This window comes from Pleurodeles waltl, chromosome 6 (assembly GCF_031143425.1).
Source record: "Pleurodeles waltl isolate 20211129_DDA chromosome 6, aPleWal1.hap1.20221129, whole genome shotgun sequence".
NCBI classification, from domain to species: domain Eukaryota; kingdom Metazoa; phylum Chordata; class Amphibia; order Caudata; family Salamandridae; genus Pleurodeles; species Pleurodeles waltl.
In genome coordinates this window covers 1,553,473,087-1,553,495,719 of record NC_090445.1, presented here as the reverse complement: position 1 = coordinate 1,553,495,719, position 22,633 = coordinate 1,553,473,087, and the positions used below count along the sequence as shown (strand labels likewise).

Genomic DNA, 22,633 nt, shown 5'->3' with positions numbered 1-22,633 from the left:
CATGTTTAAATTTGGGTAAAAACCTGCATCAAATCGCCGTATATATCATAAGGTCGTCAGCATACAGAGCAACCTTCTTCTCCCAACCCATACATTGAAAAGGAGGGATCGCTCTATCCGCCCTGATTTTGGCCACCAGGGGCTCAATATATAAATTGAAAAGAAGAGGAGACAATGGACACCCCTGCTGCGTCCCTCTCTGAATACTAAATCTGGAAGATAACTTTTCGTTAATCAAGATACGAGCTGATGGATCTTTGTAAATAACCTGAATTGCCTTTATGAATTTTGGGCCCACCTCAAAAGCCTCCATTACACGTTGTAAGAAGCACCAATTTACCCGATCAAAAGCTTTGGCAGCATCGAAGTGAGAACTGATAAGGGGACTTTTTCGGTGATAGACAGATCCACTGTCCCCAATAAGTAATGTTAGCCAATATATGTGTGTAAAGCTTATAATCTGAATTCAACAGAGAAATTGGTCTATATGAGCTACAAAGGACTGGGTCCTTCCCTGGTTTCAATAGGAGGCTTATAACTGCCTCACTCCAAGACCTCAGCATATCCACCCCTTCCTGTAAAAGGAAGTTAAACAACTCTGTCAAAATAGAAACCAACTCCTCACAAAGATTACCATATAATTTGTTTGGCAGACCATCTGGACCCGGAGCCTTCCCCTTCTTTAAATTCAAAATTGCCGTCCTCACCTCCCCGGGATCTATTTCTCTCACAAGTTGGTTCTGTTTTGATACTGTTAACTGGGGGAGATGAAGCGCTTCCAAGTACCCCTTTACAGACATTTCAAACGTTGCATCAGAGTGCTGATTTTCCGTATACAAATTCTTGAAAAAACCCACAAAGGCCTCCTCTATTTCGGGATCGACTCCCACTACCTCCTCCTCCCATGGGAACCCTCCCTCGACTTCAAAGGGACTATGACCGCCCATATGAGCTCAAACCGGACAGCTTATTACCCAGAAACTATCAGCCTCAATGTTTCCTTTTCTCAATTAACGCATGGACTTCCGCGGGTTCCCTGATATTATACATCGTATTATTCCACATAATCTTCAAAAAAGCTGGGAACCTCATCTGAACTGTTGCGCCAAGAGACCTAAGATCTTGCATATATTTCCCCAATTCCCATTGCCTATCTAAAGTTGTTTTAGATAAGTCTGAACAAATCCGAAATGACCAATCACCCACTGAGAAACTACCCGCCTTAAGAGCTTCAGACAAAATTCTTTCTTCCTAGGGGTCTTCCTATCAGGCTTCCTTCTAAAAGGATCCCGGTGGACCCTTTGTATGTCTTCTCTCAGCTTTGTCTGATCCATTGTGGGAAAATATTTCTCAAGTAAAGTTAATACAAAGGCCTTGATATCCTCTCCTTCCAGCCCTTCGGGTACATTCAGGATTCTAATATTGTTCCTTTGTAGGTTGTTTTCCAGGGACTCTAGCTTTTCCTGGACCATCTTGCACTGCGTGATAACCGGGAAATATATCCTGAGTGTTGGACAGTACATGGGCTTCCTGCTCTGACACCACCATTTCTAAATGACTTATCCTCTCCGTCAAAGCATTAAGTTTAGTCTCCAGAACAGCGCAGGACTCTCTGATTTTCCCTTGGTTAAACTCAGATACCTCAAATTTACCCCTGATCTCCTCAGATAAGGAGATCAAGAGGTTCTGTACCGCAGAGTCATGTGCAGGTGAACCCGACTCTAGAGCCTTCATAACCAAGGGGCCCTGCGCCCCACCACATGCCACTGATTGGATTTGCGCAAACTCATTCTCACCTGCCTGCCTTCCGTACTCTAGGGAGGAAGATGAAGGGGACTGAGAGGGGAGGGAGCCTTCTAAAGACTGTGGGGGCTGCATCACTCGACGGTGTGAGATATTCCTCAGAAAAGGTGCAAGGGGGAATCCAATTTTTCTTCCTCAGAAAGTAAACCTTGAGCGCCCAATGCCTAGCTGATTTTACTAGATCTGTTGTTATGCCTTTTTCTGGGCTCCAAACCAGACATAGGGGGTACAGACAAACTCCCCTTATTGGATTTCCCAAACCCTTTCGCCTGTGCCCTCTTGCTTCCAGACCCCCCTCTTTTCCCTTGCTAGAGCTTTGCAGACAATTAAGAGTATTTTTCTGGAGGGCCTCCTCACCTCTCCCAAGGCTAAGCAGAACTTTCTGGCTTTGCAACAATGGAGGGCCCCTAGAAGACGCCCGTATTTTCAATTTAGCTGGCGTCATATAAGCAGAGCCTCCGCAAACAATAGAAAAATACTTGCTGCGATCCTTGAAGGTATTGGTGTCTCCCTCCAGGCTCCTCCTGCGAGTGCAAAAAGCTGTTCCCAAGCGTGGCTCCCGGAAGCAGCTGTTAAATAATAAACGTCTCCTTTGACTAAAAAATGTCGCAGCCTCCAGAAAAAAAACCTATGAATGGAGCGCTGATCCTTGGCGTCTTTGTATCAAAAAACAGCCCCTTGTTTTGCCCTGAATCATCCAGAGGGCGGGGGCGTAGCGTGAGGCTCATCCGGCTGACAGCGTTCAAGCGCGGCGTTACAGCGTCATGCTGGAACGAGTGCGAGCGCCGGCCGGGAGAGAGCTCGCGACCGCGGTGTTATGCGGCCGCCATGTTCCCGAGTCTTCTTCTTCAAAAATAAAAATGGCCAGGTAAATAGTGAAGTTTTTCTGTTAATTTCAAGGCAGTTGGCCAAACAGTAATTATTATCTACTATATAGCCAGCAGCTGAGTAAATAGCAGAGAAAGTTCACTGTTTACCTGGTTCCCAGGTAGATAGCCGCTACCCTATAAATAAGGTGGGGTTACTTGCTTAAGGTGACGTTAGAAGGGTGGAGGAAATTGTTGCAGTTTCATAAGTACTGCACAAGCTGAGATGTGTCGCTGTTTGAAGACCTTTTCTAGATCAGTGGTTCCCAACCTGTGGTCTGGGGACCCCTGGGGGTCTGCAAAGCCTCATCAGGGGGTCCGCGACTGTTGGAAAATTAACATTAACAGATTAATAAACCGTACAGAAATAAAGTGGTTAAATGTACATTCAAACATTTTAAAAATATCAAGGAAGTTGAAATTGGAGGCTAAAAATGAAATGAGTATCCTCAGATTTATTTCTGGAAGCAGTGCAGGTGCATTTGATGGTTTATAGTCTAGAGGTTGTGTGGCTTCAACTGAATTTAGAAAAACTCCAACCTTCCTATTAATTTATTTTATTTAGATTTGTTTGCAAATTAAATAAAAAGTGTTGTCATTTGTGTATGTGCTTGATGAATGCTTACTCCAGTATCTTTTGTGTATTGTTTTGCATTTCGAATATTCAAGTGTTTGAGCGGAGGTCCCTGATTTCCACTAATGACTGATCGAGTGTCCCCAGATTTCAATAATGATTCAGTGGGGGTCCCCAGTTTCCAATTGTGATAATGTGGGGGGCCGCAGAAGTCAAAAGGTTGGGAACCACTGTTCTAGATGGTTATATTGTCAGTTAGGTGGTAGTTTCTGAAACTTACCTCAGCATACCTCTCAGGTCAACTACAATAAAATAAAAAAACGTCACGCATAACTAAACTGAAAAGCGGATCATGACATGCTGTATTATTATTAATGTACAATGGTACAGAAATTAATACATAAGCTTAAAAAATAAAAAAAGTAAACCTTGTGTTTGTTTTCACATTTGCGCCTAAATCCAATAATTGGTGGGCATATTTAAACCTAAGACAGACTGAAATATGGCCGCTGTTTATACGTAGACACAGAAACGTAATAATGTCTGTTACCGCTCTAGTTCGCGCGATTGGATTGGCGCGTGCGTAAATATAGGAAGTACTGACTGCCGGTTGGACTATTCCAAGTATTTTTTAATAGGGGTTTCACAAAATATGCTGCGTTCGCAACGAGAACACTCCCGACCTTTAACTGTAGTAATGGTTGAACGTAGCAATATATGTTATAACAACGACTATAGCGAAGACTAAAGGTCGCCTTCTGGTTTCCTGAAAGGTTTATAACATAGCGTGGTGTTTCTCGCGCCCCCTTTCAACTACTGCGATGTACATTGGTCGCGGCCCTGAACGCCGTTGTCCTCGCGCGGACTCCCTAAGGCGGCCATTTTGTTCCGAACGGTGATGAGGTGGTTGGCGGTTGCTTCACTGATTCCTCCAAACGGCAACGGGGACGTAGAAACACTGGACGGACGCTACACTGTCCACCTTGGATACTAATCAGAACGCTTTGTCGCCTTCCCAGTGGGTAAGCTTCCTGATGGTAGAGCGCGGGAAAGGCCATTCACAGAAAACCACCCCAGCACTTTTTCAAAATAGCTCCAACTAATGATGCTGGTTTGGTTGGTAAAAAGAAAGAGCATGCAACTAGTGGGGACTTTCGTGGTGACCTTGAGTTCTTATGTGTCTATGAGCAATCTGGACTATTTTGTGAAAGAGCAGGAGGCTCTACCCGTTAAGCGACTTGGGAGCTGTGTCGGCCTGTTGATATCTCAAGCTTATTAACGCCATAGCGAGCCATTTATTAGTTGTGGGAGATATTTTGATTAAATTTGAGCCAGGCGTGCGCAGATACATAATTGTGGTCAAGTTTTTGAATATTTTAACATAGTATTACATGTGGTCAAGAGGGACATTATTTAAATACTGTGATGGGTTATGATGGTATTCACATCATTCCCTGCAGGCTCGGTCTCCATTTCAGAGACTCCAAATGGGTCAGGGTGCATGACTTTTTTTTTTTTTATAGTACTCCTACGCAGTTATCATTTCGCGATTCGAAGGGGAAGGAGCACGCTTACTGTAAATACGATTTATCGATGTATATCTGTTAAGGTTGCTGCCCCGTGAACTTAATATCTTAAACTGCATGATTTCTACCTCCATTTTAGGCTACCATGGAGATGGAATATATTCGTATTACGGAGGACGAGAATGATGAACCTATGGAGATCCCCTCCGAGGATGATGGCACGGTCCTTCTCTCCACCGTTGCTGCCCAGTTCCCCGGAGCTTGCGGCCTTCGATACAGAAACCCGGTCAACCAATGTATGAGGGGAGTTCGTCTAGTAGAAGGAATACTGCATGCCCCTGAAAGTGGTTGGGGGAACTTGGTCTACGTGGTTAATTATCCTAAAGGTAGGTTTTCTGAACGCATGGATTTATCATATTAAACACATAGATACGTGGTTAATGCTATCATATTCAGGTGAAGCCTCATTACGTAAGATGATTGTTAACTACTGTTTGTAATTTTATACAGACCGTCCAGTTACAAATTGTGTCGCGGCCAACCTTCAATGGTGTAGTTCTATTCTTTGCTCTTAATAGATGGAGTAGATAAATGTATTATTTGGTTTGTAGACAACAAAAGGAAAATGGATGAATCCGATGGGTCTTCCGCTGTAAAAGTGAAGCGTGCCGTGAAAACTTCGGATCTGATTGTTTTGGGGCTTCCTTGGAAAACTACTGAACAAGACCTGAAGGACTACTTTAGCACTTTCGGAGAAGTTGTTATGGTGCAGGTCAGTACTGATGTGTTTAACTTACTTACTACACTTAGTTGCAGAACTTAACTAATGTCCTTTTTGGCTAACAAAGGGCCGTTGGTCCGAGCAAGGAGAGGGATGTTGGCTGTGCCTAGAGACCATGTACTCTTAACTTACCAGCATCAATATAATACAAACATTCAAAAGTGGTGTACTGTATTTTAAATTAAGTGTAACACAACATTTCTGCTAGAATTGTAACCAAGTCGAAATTCTTAGACATGCATCTGGCCGGGTGGTGTTTTCAAGATAAGTGCACGATTTGTGCCACACTGCTCGACCTGGAAAAGAATGTATCCAATGCACTCTATTCTTACAGCGTGGGAATCGTAATGTTTAAGGTGCGATAAGTAACACTAGTAATTCTTGTCCTCCTAGTGTGGCATACCTTGTACATATTGGCTTCATTTTTGCCCTTGTGAAAGTTGCCTGGGGAAGATGGGGCTAGAATGTTCATTATACAAGATGTAACTTATATTACAATTAACCACACAAAATGGATTCGATGATAGTTTTAAACCTAACTATTTTGTTACTTGGTTGAGCTCGCTTCTCAGATATTTACCGGGTGGATCGCCAATGCCCTAGATACTGTGCTACCATACACCACCAAAGAAGGTGGATGTAATAAAGGTGCTCCATGGTTTTCCCTCCATCTCCTAAAAAGTGTGTGTAAGCTTTTGGAGAGGAGTTGGAGGAAAATCCTTTGATGCTTCATTAAAGTTGGAAAATAGGAAAGCGATTAAACATTTCATTCGGAAATTGAATCCGCTCAGGCTTCCTACTATTATGCCTCTAGAATTGAGCAGGCCTCAAACTCTCCTTAGGAGAGTTTTCAGATACTCGAGGAGATTGTCCAGCCTGACTCACATAGTGAGCTCTTGGATGCCTCCCAAGAACATAGTAACTTAGGGCTTTTCTGACATTTATTCGGCATTCCCTGAAATCCCATCAGCTACCTGATCCTGTGGGTCAGCACACCCCACAACGTAACACTATCTTAGGTTTTTTTCTCCCCTCACTGAAAACCTGGTCTCTAATTTACTTGCTTCTCTGACATTGGGCTCTTCACTAACTTACCCGGGCTCCTGGCATCTACATAGTGCAGCAACTGAATAGGTCGGACGACGCTTTGATCAGGGTGGTGCAGCAGCCATTATCCTTCTTGACCTTAGCAGAGCCTTTGACAGTGGACCATAGCCCGCTTATTCAGAGAACGGTGGGGGCTGGAATGGCTGTCCTTTTGTGGAGGGGAGGATCTTTCAGGTCTTGGACCGTTCCTTCCTCTCTAATTGAGTCTCGTTCAACTGTGGGGTTCCTCCCTCAGCCCCACATTGTTTAATCTCTATATGTACCCTCTGGCAGAGGTCATAAAAACAGTATTTCTCTGTTGTCGTATGCAGACATCTCTGCTGCTTGTCTCATTCTCCAGCACTGACTGCACATCACTTACCCCTTGTTTGCAGTCGGACATCCATCTGGTTACTGCCTGCAAACTCAGTTTAAATGAAGACACACAAAAAAGTAATGCTATTGGGTAATAATCCCCGTTTGGGGCCCCAGCCTTCTATCCCGTACTCCCTAAGGAATCTGTTTCCCCCTAAAGAAAATATTAAGAGTCTGGCTGGACCCCCGGCTTACCATGAAACCACCAAGCAAAAAGGATATCTGCAACTTGCTTCAATCTGCTTGGACTCTTAGGGAAAGTCTTTGAAGTTTTCCATTCTCAGACAAAATACTCAGTTTAGGCCCTGATTATCTTTTGGCTTGACTATGGCAACACACACTGTAGCTCAGCTCACCTGAGTACGTGATCAGAAGACTGCAGGTGGTTCAGAATGCCTCAGAGCGGCTTCTCTTGAACATACCTAGACATATCTGCCAAGGCGGCTGTCTCCTTTCCACTGGCTCCCTGTAGAATAGAGAGAGGGTAAAGTTCAAAGCCCTTTGTTGCGTCCACAGGGCTCTGGATGCCTTCCCTGCTAAAGTCACTGGCTTCCTTCTATGCGCCAGATCCTCATCAGCTGCGCTAGTCAGACTTCTAGTAGAACGAGCCAGATGGATGGCAGTTCTATCTATGGCTTATCTAGGAGCCAAATTGTGCAATTCCAATCCTCCTGACCAGCCACAAGTTCTCCTTTCGTGTACTGCTTATTCAGAGTATAACCCTTATATCAGCCTTTAGTGGCCCACAGCCAGCGCTGGGAGGCCTTTGGCTAGCCATGCACTCTACAAATACCCATAATAATATCCATCCCACTGGTCATAGCCAGTAGTTAGAAATTGAGGCCGAGAAAAGTTTGTTTTGGGGCAGGGGCTGTGCAGGGATTCTGGCTGATGTCGGGGCACGAGAATTACAAACATGGGTAGTAAATGTATAGACTTTCTTTTAACATTCAACAGCACAGTACTCTGTGTATAATGAATGCTTTCAATATATTCCTGAATTATAAAATTTGTAAGAACGTCTTTAGGGATATTTTTCCTACACTCCCCTTGCTTAGAATTAAAATATACAAGCCAAACGCTACATCAGAAAGATTGGTAGAAGGCGAGTTCCATTTCCCTGTGGTCCCCCTACTTTCCGTGTATTTAAAATTCTGTTTTACCTAGGAAATGAATGCCAGAAAGCTGGACTCGAACTCTCGTTCCGCCATTATGTAGGTCTTGCCTACCGGGCAGCAGCACTCTTTTTGTAAGACTTAATTGCTTAAAGCCGTTCGTTGCTTGCTATTGTTTTGATTCATTGTCACGTTATTACTCGCTTCGTACTTGTTAGTTTGCGTGGGCTTTACTCCCACTTTGTGTTCTCATATATTCGAACATAAGTAATAACGGAGAACACTACAGCGCGAGGAGGGGAAATACAGGTCTCTTGTTCGGGGCTGGGTATTGCCCTGGCCAAAGAGCAGCGGTTGGGAAGCTGCACTCAGCCAGTCGGCACTTTGTAACAGTTACTTTAAGAGCTGCTCCTTCTGTGCTCTTGTTTCACCCATACTTTATTATCGCATATGAAAATTATTTAAAGTATGTATTTAGAAGACAGTTCGCTGTGTTCTTGACAAAATAGTTGGACTTTATTTCGCCAAAACGCTTAACTTAATTATCGTACATGAAAGCGCTTTCGAAAATGCGAGTTCAGAATACAGCGCAGGTTGGGTGATGTCTTATTTTTTTTATTTTTTTATGTGACTTTTTAACCATGTTGAACAGCAGTGCTGCTACTCAACTTGGCTAAAAGACACATTGACAACGCAGGTAGATTTCGGGCTGCTGAGGCCTATTGGATTAGCCAATGCTCGTTTCCTTTTAAGTCTGTTTTCCCGCACGCTCATGTAGTTCCCCACCCTGCTTGTGATGCTCTTCCTCTGGGCACCTCCCTCCCCCCCTCACCTTGTGCGCTCTTCCTAGTTTGCCTTTATCCCCAGCTCCACCTTGTGCACGCTCACCCCTCCATTAGTAAATTTATTTATTGGCTTTAAAGTTGCACAGCGTTAGGAATGCAATATAATATAGTATAGCCTAGACCTACTGGCTTTATCGAGGATTGTTATTAACTGTCAAATTTGGTAGTATATACAAGCGAGTCATCTGTTTTCCAGAGCACCCTCTATCATACGTTTTAATAGAGTAAACTGTTGGCTGCATATGCAACTTTTTAATGCGTTCGTTTAAAGTTTAATTTTGACTCGCTATTTTTTTCTTCTTCAAACTGACTTTTAATAGGTGAAGAAAGATGCAAAAACTGGCAATTCGAAAGGATTTGGATTTGTGCGGTTTACAGACTACGAGACTCAAGTGAAAGTCATGTCACAGCGGCACATGATTGATGGGCGATGGTGCGATTGCAAGTTCCCTAACTCTAAGGTAAATGGCGCTTTCTGGGGCTTTGTTGATAAAACGACAGTGCAAGTTTTTGCACTCGTTTCATAAGGCTATGAAAACACATCCTTTTGTAATGTGAGGCTTTTTTTGATCTCCTTGCATGGTCTTTAAAGAGTGTGAAGTGTTTGCATGCTTGAATATTCATGTTTATTCTTTCTAGGATTAAACACTGAATAAATGACCATTACCCATCGTACCCAGTCACCAACACACCTCTCCCACGTTAGACAGAAAAGATTGGAAAATGAACAGTGTCTTGCTCATGGATGATCTTATTGCCATCTGAACTAGCAATAACATTTGGACTGGCCGGCAGTACTAGCAGCTCTAGCTCTACTCTATGAACAGTTCTGCGAATTGCCTGTGCACCATCCAATAATGTTACGTTTTAATGCATCAAGTTAATTTCCTCTGCCCAACAGTTTTTATACGAAGGGGTGTGAGCTGATGTGTGCGAGGCAGGGTATGCATTAGGTTTACTCATTGCCAAGTAGAACTGTTTAAAGGCATATACCCCATGTTTAACACTTTGGGTGTATAATCTCTTCGCCTACTGTTGCTGCTTACTTGTGCTCTAAAGTTGGACTCTGGCCAGGAAACCCTAGTAGCGGCACATGAGCATAGGATATCTTTTTTAGTATTTTAGTAACCCGGAGATGGCGGGCTATATGAATACCGGAGGGAAGCACAGCTACTACGATTGGGGAGGGGATGCAGACAGCGCCCCCTCGTATTACTGGAACTCGGTAAGCTTTCAGTATTTTACAGGCCATTTGTCTAGTTCCTGTGTAGTTCAAGGGCTAATGTGAGCAACCACATACACTGCCTACCTCTTCACTTTAGGCATTGAAAATGGTCCTTTAGTGACCTTGTTTCTTATTTAGTCTGCTGCTCTGTTACCCACACTTGTCTGTCCTGTGTTCCAGTCGCTTATCACAAAACAGTTCTGTTTTTATTTGCAAACTTCAGGGTGTGTATGGTCATGTGTTCACAGGCAATGACAATACGGTGGTGACATAAGTGAGATTTGTATATGGTTCCTCGGCTCGTATCTACTTTGGGAGGCGGGGACGTACTTACGTTTAATCAGCTTTTTCGTGTACACTGGGGTGAGCTACAAGACCTAGACTTGATAGGTACTGTTAAGTCATCTCAGCAAGTAAGTAATGACTTGTGGCAAGGCAGAGTTCGTGTCAATCACAATATTGTGGGGATGTATTACAGGTTGACGTTAATGCCAAGAAAGTATGGGAATGTCTAGTTGTTAGTAGTTATCGTGATTCTGCGGACTTAATGGTCATTGGTTTTTCCCTTGCATCTACAGGGTCCGGATGAACCAGTTCACAGTCGGAAGGTCTTTGTAGGCCGTGTTACTGAAGACATATCTCCCGATGAGCTTCGACAGTTCTTTACCCAATATGGCGAAGTTGTTGATGTCTTTATTCCTAAACCTTTCAGGGCTTTTGCTTTCGTTACATTCGCCGATGACCAGGTACTGTACAAAGCAGAAAACTTAACTTGATACCTCAGTTTCAAATTCTTTGGTATTTGAGGAATTGTAATGTCGTCTTTTTCTTGTTTTGTAGGTTGCCCAGTCTCTTTGTGGAGAAGATTTGATTATTAAAGGCGTCAGCGTGCATGTTTCTAATGCAGAGCCCAAAAATAACAGTAGATATTTAGACAGAGGAGGTGGTAGATTTGGTGGGAACCTAGGTGGGTATGGGAGCCAAGGTGGATATGGAAGCCAAGGTGGGTTTGGAAGCCAAGGTGGGTTTGGGAACCAAGGAGGATTTGGTCCTGGTCGGGGTAGTGGGGGTGTAGGGGGTCCCCCCGGTGGCAATATGGGAGGTGGTGGGGCTGCTGGGGGAATGAATTTTGGCCCATTTGGAGTTAACCCTGCTATGATGGCTGCAGCTCAAGCTGCACTGCAGAACAGTTGGGGCATGATGGGGATGCTGACAGGACAACAGAATCAGCCAGGTGGACCACCAGGGAACAGTCCAGCACAGGGCAATGTCCCACGAGAACCAAACCAGGGATTTGGATCGGGCCCTAACGCTTATGGATCAAGCACGGGGTCTGCTGGGTGGGGTTCATCTAACCAGGGTCCTAGTACCGGCTTCAATGGTGGAGGCTTTGGTTCTCCAAGCATGGAGTCTAAATCTTCTGGGTGGGGCATGTAGGTTCAGTGGGTCTTTTGCGTTTGTTTTTCTAAGTTCATGGTAAGTATACTGTATAATACCTGTAAACAAGTCTCTTATGGCCGTGCAGCAAGCATATGCAACAGTATTTTTGACAGTTTTCCCCCTTTGTTGTAAACATAAATATTGAAGGTTCTAAATTTTATAACTTGAAATTAAGTGGCAATGATGTAGAGATTTGTATATTCTACCCTGCCATTTCTGTTCAACGTTTGTCAGTTGAGTCAGTGTTCATTTTATTCAGTCTAATTTTCTCTTGGACAGTGACTTTCTGCCGATTACCCGTTTGGAAAGCATAACTTCAGAATTGGTTATTGTTTACAGTCTTCCTCATGTTCAAAGCACAATGAGGGCTTCAACTGATTTCTACGTTCACCTTGCTGCCAATGTTCTGCAAAGAGCACTTCCCCCTTGAAAGCACAGCTGTAAATTTCTCCCCGGATTACTTTTTGCCGAATTACTATCCAATCCACCATCCTCCCTGCACGTGCCTCGTCTTAACACGGTGGGTGTTGCATTTTTAATCCACTATTACATGGATTCGTGCCAACGCTAGAATCGCAAGGCTGAGAGATGGACCAGACGGCTGTTTGAACTTTGTGGAATTGATGATGGTGCCGAGGAATGAGAGGGTTGGGTATGAGCGAGGGAAAAGAGAAGAGCGCGTGCAGAGACCTGGTGTTGCTTTCATGGATTTTCTTTCAAACGTGGAAAGATTGTCTTTCGACCCTGTGGCTTTGGTGAGAAAGTGTGCAGAGCAATGGGAGCAAGTAACGTACGAATGTTTCCTGCACTCAGAAGACCTCCAATCTGTTGGACGACTTGCACGGTTTCCGTGCCTTGCAAAACAATGTAGTTGTATGCGTTTTGAAATGAATTTGTATTTTTTTTCCTCAATGTCTACTGCTGTGAATGTTGTATGGGATGTAATTTCTGTTCATGACCTGGAAGCGTGGCTATGCAAACTAGCTTGTGCTTCGAAAGCGGGCACTAGAATGTGCCACATGGGACTGGTGTGTCATGATGGAAGTCCAAATTGCCTGTAAGAAATCTATAAGAATGCGGTCTGCTGTTGTCATTTGTTCTGCACCTGAATGCTTTTTTTTTTTTTTTTACAAGTTGTAAATATAGATACATCTTAAAACATTTAAATAAATGGTCCTTGTTTTACAGCTGTGAATGATATTTCTCTGGTGAATTTCTGCTAAATTCATTTGATCTCAGTGGCTTGTTTACCGCCTGGAAAACAGGCTGTGGTGGTGCTCGCATTTCTCTGGTTGCCATGAAAGTCAGGCCTTTATGCGCAAGGCTGTTAATAGCTTGCTCGGTTTGGTTATGGTGAACTTGTCACTGATGTTTAACGTTGGTGCTGAAGTCATGAAGACACGACGTGGAACTAATTTCCACTACCACATCGGAGTTCATTGGATGCTGATCAAATCTTAACATGTGCGGGTGTCAGTGACCAGTGGCACCGTTTTTATTCCCCTCGTGCAGTGTTTGTTGGTCACAGAACTTTTAAATATTTCCCATAAAGTTGCTGAATTCTGCGTTATCGTAGAGCACAAAGACGCAGGCTTCCAAAAAAACTGACAGCCACCCTCTCCTCTTGACTTTAAGTAAAATAAAGATAATTTAAGGCGTGGAGCTTTTTAAACCGACGTTTACAAAAATGTGCACCATAGAGAAAAACAGCTATAGAAAAAAGTCAAGTCACTAGGAACGAAACAAGATAAATCACAAACGGAAGGTAAGCTTAGTAGACTCCCTCTATAGAAATACCTCAATATTCTGCAAAAACAGTGAAACTCAGCAAATAGGAACATGAAGATTGTAACAAACTCGAGACAAACTGAATCAGAAGTAAGGGCGCTGAAGATCAGGATGGAGAGAGGATATCGGTGCTCTGTTCAGTGAGAGAACATAATATATTTGACTTAATTTATAGTGCCTCTTGCAGCAAACCGAGGTGCTTTTCAAAAGGAAAAAAAACAAGGCTGAGCTAAATTCGCAGAAGTAGAAAGAAAAGTTAAAGCCCAGATGACTGCATTAGTGTCAAGAATGAAATACCTTGTGAAACACATTTCTAAGAAAGCAGCAACAAAACTACTTTAAATACACTGGTAAAACAGCATAGCAATTGGAGGACGTACCTGGGCTTGAGCAAGAGAACGCATACACTTCCATTGAATGTAATTCCATTGAATGTGAAGTAACTTAAGCGAAAGGTTCCGGCCAAAAAGGATGGTAAAAGGCGATGTGCTTTAGGTGAGGGGCAAATTCCAGAAGAAACAAAAAGCCAACAAGTGATATTGCCTGATCAAAAGCCAGTTGTCAATATTAGTTAAAGCTGCTTGTATACGAGATCTAAAACGGCTCTGGCAAAGTTAATGGGCAACCTTTCCTACGGTCTTAAGTTTTATGTAAGTAAAATGGAAATCAGTGGTCATTCTTTTTCCATACCTGATGGAACATTTACGATCCAAAAATTCCCATACTGGGTCTTGGATATGTCCGTCCCCCTCCCCCCCCCCTTACATTAAGTAGCATTTTTTTTTTTTATGTCTATCTATCCATTCTCGGTGCCACGAACTATTTCAGACTCCCTCGGGGGGTTGGAGGTGTGGGGTGATGGTGAGAGAGGGGGGGGGGGGGGTTGGAAAGTGATTACATTGAACGTTGCAAGCCACACCAGGACAGCCCAGTCAGTTCAAAATCCAAAGATGTGTTTTTAAGTATCTCTAGCTGATCGTGAAAGACCTTTTGTGGACCATAACTAACTTGGTTCAGTCTACTGCCTACACTCGGTTGGCTTTTTTATTTTTTGGGGTCCCCTTTGCTTATTTGCTGGCTTTCTTTCCTTTTTATGGGGGAGCAGAAGTGCTGTGTCCCTTCTGTAATCTCTCTTTGGGCTTGAAGCCACACCCATGCCACGTCAGTCACTTACATTGGTTAGTGGGCTTGCCTTTTAAAATCTGCTTGCTTTCATCTGGGAAAGGCATGCATAGGTCATGCCTTTACCGGTGTTCAGCCCACCTACACAGCACTGGTAAAGTACCAAAAACATACGAGGCTCGATGTTTTCAGCCTGGAGTTCGGACTACTTTATCTGTTTTTTTTTTTTGGGGGGGGGGGGCGGCTTTACAGCACTAATAGCTCTAACTCTACAAATGCTGAGACCCGTTGCATTGAAAATGCTTGTTTTGTTAGCTTCCTTACCATACTTTTGCCGGGCTAGTGTCTTTCTATATTCAGGGAACTTTTTTTCTTTCTTCTTTAAGCATTCATCAAGAATGCTTGTTTTCTTGCTCTCTCCTCCCCTCCTATGTTGCTTCAAGGCTCAAATACATTCCTTATCCCAGGTGCTCCATGCTGCTATATACTCACTCCAGACCTTCTGCTGCCTTTCATCAATTTTTGACATCTCCATTTCCCCCACACCTCCCATCAGCCCTCTGCCAAAATGTGTATAAATAGCCCTCCAACTGCCTTTTTGTTGCTGGGTTACCCAGTTTTTATTTTTAAGTGAAATCTCTCATCTTGGATGGTTAAAAAAAAAAAATATAATAAAGTGGCAGCGTCATGTTGAATGCTTAGTGATGCATACACAGCATACCACCGGGCTGCCATAATATACCAACAAAAAAAAAAAAACTATCCTTGCCCCCACCCCTCCCAATTCTCTTTTCTAGTTTGTACCAGAAGACTATAAGCTCTCCTACAGTCGCTTTTACTATTTGCCAGTCTGTTCTTCAAATTGAATGGGTTTTATTAATTATCTTTTCTGGAGAAGAAAGTTCTCTGGCTTGTAAGATTGGTTCCATCGGCTCGGATATCTGCTGTAGATTGTCTGGCAACTAAGTGATCTATAGTCCTATTTTATGATCTTTCAGATAAGCAACACTTGCTAAAACCTTTTCTAGCCATTGATGCTATCTGGATTGAGTCCATCCTGTTTACATGTATGTGCTTAATGTTTTTGACAGTTTTAAATGATTTTTAGAGCCCAATTTCCATAAAGTTTAACGATGGTATATCAATATACTAATGCTTGGGAGCTGCGGATCCTTTTTTTTTTTTTTTTACCTTTCAAGGCTATCAACTTGCCTGGGACCATTGTTGATCAGAAAGTAATTGTCACCTGTAGTTTAAACCTGTTACTTCATCTGTGTTCTTCCAAATTGATCACCGTGCACCAAAATGTTTGATCTACTTGTTGATATTTAGCCCCCAGTCTTGCAAAAATGTACTGGTAATTCATGCAGATGGATAACCATAGGGTGTAGTGAATGTCTTCAGACATCTGGAACTTTTTGCATCGCAAGCCACTCCACATTTACATTTTAACAGGGTATTGGCAGCTGCTTTGGTCACCCGCAGACAGGCTGTCAGACACTATGGCAGTGGTCTCCAAACTTTAACGCTGCCCCCCCCCCCCCCACCACTCCCCCCGCAGATGAAGAAAAAAATAATAGTGCCCCCCTCATCTTTTTCATAATTTGATAAAGATGGCAGTGTTTAAATATGTCTAGACCTAATTAAACATTGCAGTTAAGTACTGATAACCTTTTTAAAATGCAATTACATGCTTTTGCTTAAAATAAAGGCCTGTTATCTGTATAATGATTCTATTGGTCAGTCTGGTGCCCCCCTGGGATCACTTGAGGCTCCCCCCCCCCCCCCCCCCCCCCAGGGGGCCCCGGCCCGCCAGTTTGAAAGACCTCTGCACTAGGGTGTTATACAAGGGACGGAGTGTTTGTGATGATTAGGCTAGTACCCCTGCAAACCGTTACATATGCCTTCCTTAGCAGGTAGGTGCTGAAAAAAGTAGGGAGACTATCCATGTGAGCAAATGGTGACTGCTGGGTCAGGACTTCTACAGATGGAAAGGCAGACTTTTAGCAATAGAAGAGCACAAGATTCTGGAAACTATTCCTAAGAAGACTAGTCTAGTACAAGATGGAATTGGCATGCTGTAGTGGAGACAGATTGTAGCTGGTAGACTTGTAGGAGTGGACAAAAGTAGTGCAAGGAAGCGGGTTGCCTGTTATCAGCAGATCAGTTCTCACCATTGCCTGTTTTAATGGACCTGGCACCACCTCTGGTCCAATATTGATCCCTTTCAGCAGTCCTGGTGTACATATGCACTTGTAGGCTTCCTATACCTCGTGATTCCACTGATTGACGGATGCACTGTACTTCCTTCTGGAACTTTAACCAACTTCCCTAGAGTATAGGCTGCGTCAGTCAAACGGGGCATGTATAAAGTATTGGCGAAGTGGTGAAATAACTAGGATTGAAGCATCAGGTTGGTCTGGCTATGATAGTTGTTCGCCCAGAGACTGCATTTTAATATTGATTGTGTACGCTCTCATCCAGGATAATGGAGTGTTTCCTTTATTTTTAGGGTTGAGTCTGCGTTGCATGGGTATCGCAGTGAGACGCTTTAGTGTTTAGAAAAGGGCTCTGAGCCCTGTCGACGTCACGTCCGTGTTTTTCATTGGTTCGTGGGCTTGCCTATTAAAATCTGCTTGCTTTCATTAGTTGAAGGCATGCATACATCATGCCTTTTCCGGTGGCTAGCCCTCATCGAGCGCATCGGCCAACTACAGAAAACATGCAAGGCTCGCTGTTTTCTGTCTGGCTCGTGGACTATTTGTTCTCTAATTTACTAGCGTGATTAACGCTTGGCAGCAGTCGAGTGCTTTACACAGTTAATTGCACTTTTTCGAGTTACATACATAAATGCACTTTTACCAATAGCGTTGTAAACGACTAACCCGACCTATCAGCTATAACATGAGCAAACGCAAGACCCGTTGCATTGCAAATGGTTGTTATATATTGCATAGGTTTATGAGCTTCAGCTAGTCTTGGCGGACAACTAATCTACTGCTTTATTTTATTTTTTATTTTTTTTTTTTTTTTGGTCCTTTGTTGCGTATAGTGTTACAGTCACAAAATGGCCCCATAACATCAATTGTAGTATGCCCCTAGCTTGGAATCGTTGGGCTTGAAGCGACTGTGTACAGTAGTGTTCGGGAGTTCCAGGCGAAAGCTTATAGGTATGGGGTTGAGGAACTTGTATAACCCATCATGAAGTGTATGAGGAACATTTTGAATCTGCAAGCTTTAATTTTGAAGGATCGTGCACGCAGATGAGTATTACATCCAAGGCTGAATGAGATTGTCAGTATAGACGATTATCGGTTGTGTAAATGGCTGTATGAAATGGAGTGAAAGAGTTAGTCAAGTTACAAATATTTCCAAAGTGTTTTTCGGCTGTAACCTCAACCGTGTGATTCATTGCCCTTTAAAAGCTATAGAAGTGGTGTGGAGAATGTAATGATTTACAGGGAGCACGAACAGAGGCTGTTTACCGTACATTTTATTAAACCTATCCTGGGTTTACATGTTATGATTAAGATCTTGCGGTTGAATGTATTAGTGTGTGTCTCAGGTACGAGGTAGCCGTCGTGCACATCAACATGTCAAACTCAGCCGATATGGTAGGGTGCTTAAGTGTGGTTGTATGGTCCTTTGTTTGACATGGTCAGCTGTAACTGGCTTTTTTTTTTTTTTTTAATTGAGCCACCCCAGCCTGTTGATTCACGCCCTTAACATACTGTTGATTGTATACATCCTCGACGTTGCATCCACCATGAATGGATGCGTGCTGACATTGCCTTGCTGACTTGCTTAAATTGCTATTTTCTTTGATTTGGCAGCGCTTCAGTTTCATGGATCATGCTGGTAAGTATATTTTTTGTGCACTTGTATTAACTTTGGCTGTGCAAAGTCTTTCATGTTCTTTGAGTAACATGAACTGCCTCATACAAGTCTGCCGTCTGAAATATGCACGTTTTACCTATTCCACACTGCATAAATGCTGTCTTCATCCGAAAAGGTGTTTTGTCGTGAAAGTTTCGGTTGTGCAGGTTAAGAATGCAAGGGGGTTGGTGAGGGGGAGGTCCACATACTTTCCTCTTAGATTTTACTGTGGTATGTCTGCAGTTTACGATCCTAATAGCACGCGTAGGATTTGTAACTGCCACTTGTTTACCAAGAGTTGGTTGTTGCTACTGTAAGAGATGGAACATGATCGACCGTTTTGTGCTTTAATGAACCTTGAATGTTTTGTTTGTCTGATCAATAAATTATACTGTAAGTATCAAACTGTAACAGTAATGCGTGTTTTTTCATTAAACTTATAAACATTGACCTCGCCAGTTGTCCAGCCAGTCTATACCCTCAAGTCTTTCAGCAGCATTTAACTGTCGCTCTGATATTGATATTGCTTCGTAGTGCTATAACTGCCAGAAGAATGCACACCTGTACTCCTTTTAGGATTTCTCAACTCATGGGGGGGGGGGGGGGGGGCGCGTTGTTTGTGCATTGTTGGTCTGTTGCGGCACAGGACACAGTTCAGAAATAACTCACTGGTTTAAGGACCACTGGAAGGTTCGATAATGTCTTGGCAGTTCGGTTCCTTTCAGGATGTGTATGTGATAGTAACTGATATTTGAGCTTTTCCATTTTCTTTCTTCCTTGAGAATGTTGGTTGCCAGGCTCCTTGGAGTTGGGTAAACTGTGAATGGTGCCAGTGAATAAAATGATAGAGAAGGACATATCACTCACCTCTAGATCGTTACTGTATATGATGTCACTATTTTCATTACTCATTTTACTAGTATATGGCACTGAGCTTTTCTTTTGATTATTTTCTTTTCTCAGTTGGACTTATCATGGTCCTGGTACAAACCTTGATTCATTACCAAGGTGTACCATAAAATATATATTGATACATCCACACGTGATAAGCAACTTCTACACTGAATATTACAAGACGACCCATATTGTGACACAGACCAAATAACTTAGTATTTAATGAGGTATGATTCTTTAGTATAATCCTTGGTGGTTCTTTTATTGCTTCTATATAGATATTTTCTCTCTTCCTCTCGTTTGCTCGCCACTAGGGTCACTGATATGCATTTTTGTAATCTTGTACACTGGGGTGATACAACGACTCACTTCATAAAATTCTTATCCGTGGGCTATATCCATTCAGCATGCCTATTATTCCTTTCTCTAGCAATCTAGGCGAGCACCAATCAGTTATTTGCTAACCCACCTAACACAAAAGGAGGGGTGCATTTTTTTTTTTTGGGTGATGGCAAAGATCGTACACTAGACATTGGAACTATTGGCTGACCGTGATATGTTTTGGATATTGTTTCACAGCCTTGAAAAAGTTGTTTTTATGACGAAACACGTGTCGGCTGTATATACATGGATTGGTACAACGTTTGCTGGTTTTCATTGAATACCTAAGAAGAATAAAGGACTTACATTTGGAATGCTTGGATGTGCCGTGGTTCTTTCAACTTAATTCACTCATTGTGGACCTTCGGGATCACAGTCTACACACCTTGTGGCTGGGTGTGGAGCCACTCTGGCACTCGGTATATTATATATGTCTGACTGTCAATAATATGTACTTTTTTAGATTTTATTACCAGCAAAGAAGAACATTTTTTTGGGGAAGTGCGCACCATCTTAGTACACAGCCACTGGCTATCTCTATGTTTACCGGATGTAATGGTTACGCTGGTGCGGGAGAGGTGTAGCCACTAAAGGGTTTAACAAAGACTTTCTATTTATTCTAAAATTGCCTCCATATCCATCTATCAGCTAGCTACACTGCGAGTAATGGCATTCTGCTCTTCCACAAGGGCCATATCAGTACAAAGTAGTCCGGTTCAATGACAGGAATTACTTTGGCCATGCATGTTTTGAGAACAAAATATTTTAGCTTTTTGCCAATGTATGTTACAATGGTGAGGGTCCCCACAACAAAGGTTTACAAAAGCCATGTCAAAACAAGACACTTTGACCTATTGGCTTTGCCTATGCTTGTGTATCTTCATACTTATATTGTTGAAACTGTTTACATGGAAATAGTAGCATGCATCAACACGTGATGCTTCTAAGAAATGGTACCTAAAATTTGCTGTATAGCAACACATTTTTTCATACTTGCATTTTTTTTGTAGTAAATATTTTATTTTGAAAGCAAAGAATCAGTCTTGCTTTCGACCTTCTGCAAATGTTTGCATCTAAGCGCAGAGCATTCTGGGAAGCATAATATGTAGCCATGTATTAAACTTTAAAAACGTTTGTACAAATTTTCTTACTGGAACCACTCCGTAATGCAGTCCCGAGCTTACATTTAATTTGGGCACGGACACTAATAATATAGGCTTTGCATTAATGAACCATAAATACAAGTTCGAACAGCGTTAAGCTATGGACACAAATATTACTTCAACTACAGGCATTTCCCTTCTATCTTCATAATGTGGCACGGCAAACTGGCAGCCAGAGGGTTTGTTCTCCAGGGGATAAGGGGGCTATTTGTCCAAAGGACAAAAATATGAAAACTTGTTGTTCTTGACCCCAAGCAATATTTCCTGGGTGTCGGGTTATAGGAATTCTCCACCCCGCCCTCCCCCCCCCCCCCCCCCCCCCCCCCCCCCCTCTCTTATTGGTGTTTGCTACCTGAGGGCCCAAGATGTCACAAGACAGAGGAAGTTCTTGAGGGCTTCACATTTTAATTATTGAACACTAGAGGTGGCTGTTTTGATACCCACCTTCTCATTTTAAGGTTTGTTCTAATTTTTAAAAGGCCACAGGAGGGCTGTGCAAGGCATCATGGTGTTCATGACCTGTCTACAGAATTGTGCTTTTATAATAGCTTGTGCACAGTAAAATGGTGTAAAAACAGCTGTCTATGTAGTAAGTCGTTCAGCGAACAGTTGTGTTGCATAGGATGCGTCATGATGTGGGATCAAGAGCTAAAGAATCTAGCTGGAGATGAATGGTACTGTCCCTCCTGTGCTGTAGAACATCTGTCTCCTGATCAGGAAAGTGGAATCTCATCTTCCAGGTTTACAAAGGACTCAGCTGACCTTTAATGCTTCCAAGTGTATGACTGTTTCACCATCTGATCTCTTAGAAGAGGTAGGAGAGTAATTTCTATAATTGGCGGTCATGTAAGGGATTCTCTGAGGGTAGACAGGCCCCTGTCATTGCAGAGATGGGTTTAGAAGCAAATTTCTCTTTGTTTGCACAATTTATGTAGGGGGAGGTGGTCTTCTCCACTGTAGATGACTCGATCTCCACTAACCTATGCTATCCATCCCAGCCTGCACCAAAATGATGCCTGATGAGGAGGAAAGGGGTACTTTGAATGGAGCTCAAATGGGAGGGCCCTTCTTGGTTGTCATTACTCTAAACAGTGAAAGTGTTTATTTCTTCATATGTAGTTAATGTGTACTCTTCTAATACATTATTTCAAATGTCCTGGATTGACTAGTTCATCTGTGCTCATGGTACTTTATACATGAAAGTCTGAAAAGGAAAACCCCAGCCTGATGACTCCTGGCTGATGAATGTGCTTACTGAAAAAATGCCAACCATTCCACCTTTGAGCCATGCATTCCAGGCTGGATCCAGAGCCCTGTACCTGTGGATTGGGATTTGGGCAGGATTGGGAGAGGTCGCAGTACCCTGAAGAATACCAGCACCTAGATCTCAACTTAGACTTTTGTGAGGACCTGGTGGATGTCAGTGGACTGAACAATTCTCCAGATACTGGCATAGTTGTGCCTCTACCATGGTTACGGAGGCGGAGCCTCATTTGCAATGGTGGTGAGAAGGGCAGTGGTGGTCCGTGAATTAGTTTTTTTTTTAGTGGCAGTCAAGACTGTCTTGACAGGTGCTTCAGCTGAGTGTCCCCTTCTGAACCTCTGCATTCAATGAGCGCTCATGGGCATCTAAACCCTACATAGGGGCTCCTGTCAACAGGATGATCGCCTGTTGCCACTGCCCTGTCCCAGGGTACCCTAGTTCCCCTCACCCTAATGCAGAGAGCTTGGTGGTCCAAGCCTCAGCCTCCTGTGTAAATCCTGGCATATTGC

At 43.0% G+C, this 22,633-nt stretch overlaps 1 protein-coding gene across 2 annotated transcripts; it reads left to right on the top strand.

The window, feature by feature from the left end:
• Window positions 1-4,119: 4,119 nt before the first annotated feature.
• Window positions 4,120-12,831, top strand: LOC138301103 (TAR DNA-binding protein 43-like). 2 transcript variants are annotated; one of them, XM_069241216.1, is made up of 7 exons: window positions 4,123-4,265; window positions 4,909-5,155; window positions 5,381-5,541; window positions 9,292-9,432; window positions 10,089-10,196; window positions 10,775-10,942; window positions 11,037-12,831. In XM_069241216.1, the coding sequence occupies exons 2-7, from the start codon at window positions 4,915-4,917 to the stop codon at window positions 11,631-11,633; spliced, it is 1,416 nt and encodes a 471-aa protein (XP_069097317.1). In that variant the 5' UTR covers window positions 4,123-4,265; window positions 4,909-4,914; the 3' UTR covers window positions 11,634-12,831. The 2 variants fall into 2 exon arrangements, with proteins under 2 accessions (XP_069097318.1, XP_069097317.1); XM_069241217.1 differs by lacking the exon at window positions 10,089-10,196 and having other exon boundaries at window positions 4,120-4,265.
• The last annotated feature ends 9,802 nt before the right edge of the window (window positions 12,832-22,633 follow it).

Excerpts from the sequence above, each read along its gene's own strand:
- LOC138301103 (XM_069241216.1), top strand. The coding sequence starts at position 4,915 with ATGGAGATGGAATATATTCGTATTACGGAGGACGAGAATGATGAACCT. Across the intron at positions 5,156-5,380 it reads CGTGGTTAATTATCCTAAAG|ACAACAAAAGGAAAATGGAT; the intron begins GTAGGTTTTCTG and ends TTTGGTTTGTAG. Across the intron at positions 10,943-11,036 it reads TTACATTCGCCGATGACCAG|GTTGCCCAGTCTCTTTGTGG; the intron begins GTACTGTACAAA and ends CTTGTTTTGTAG.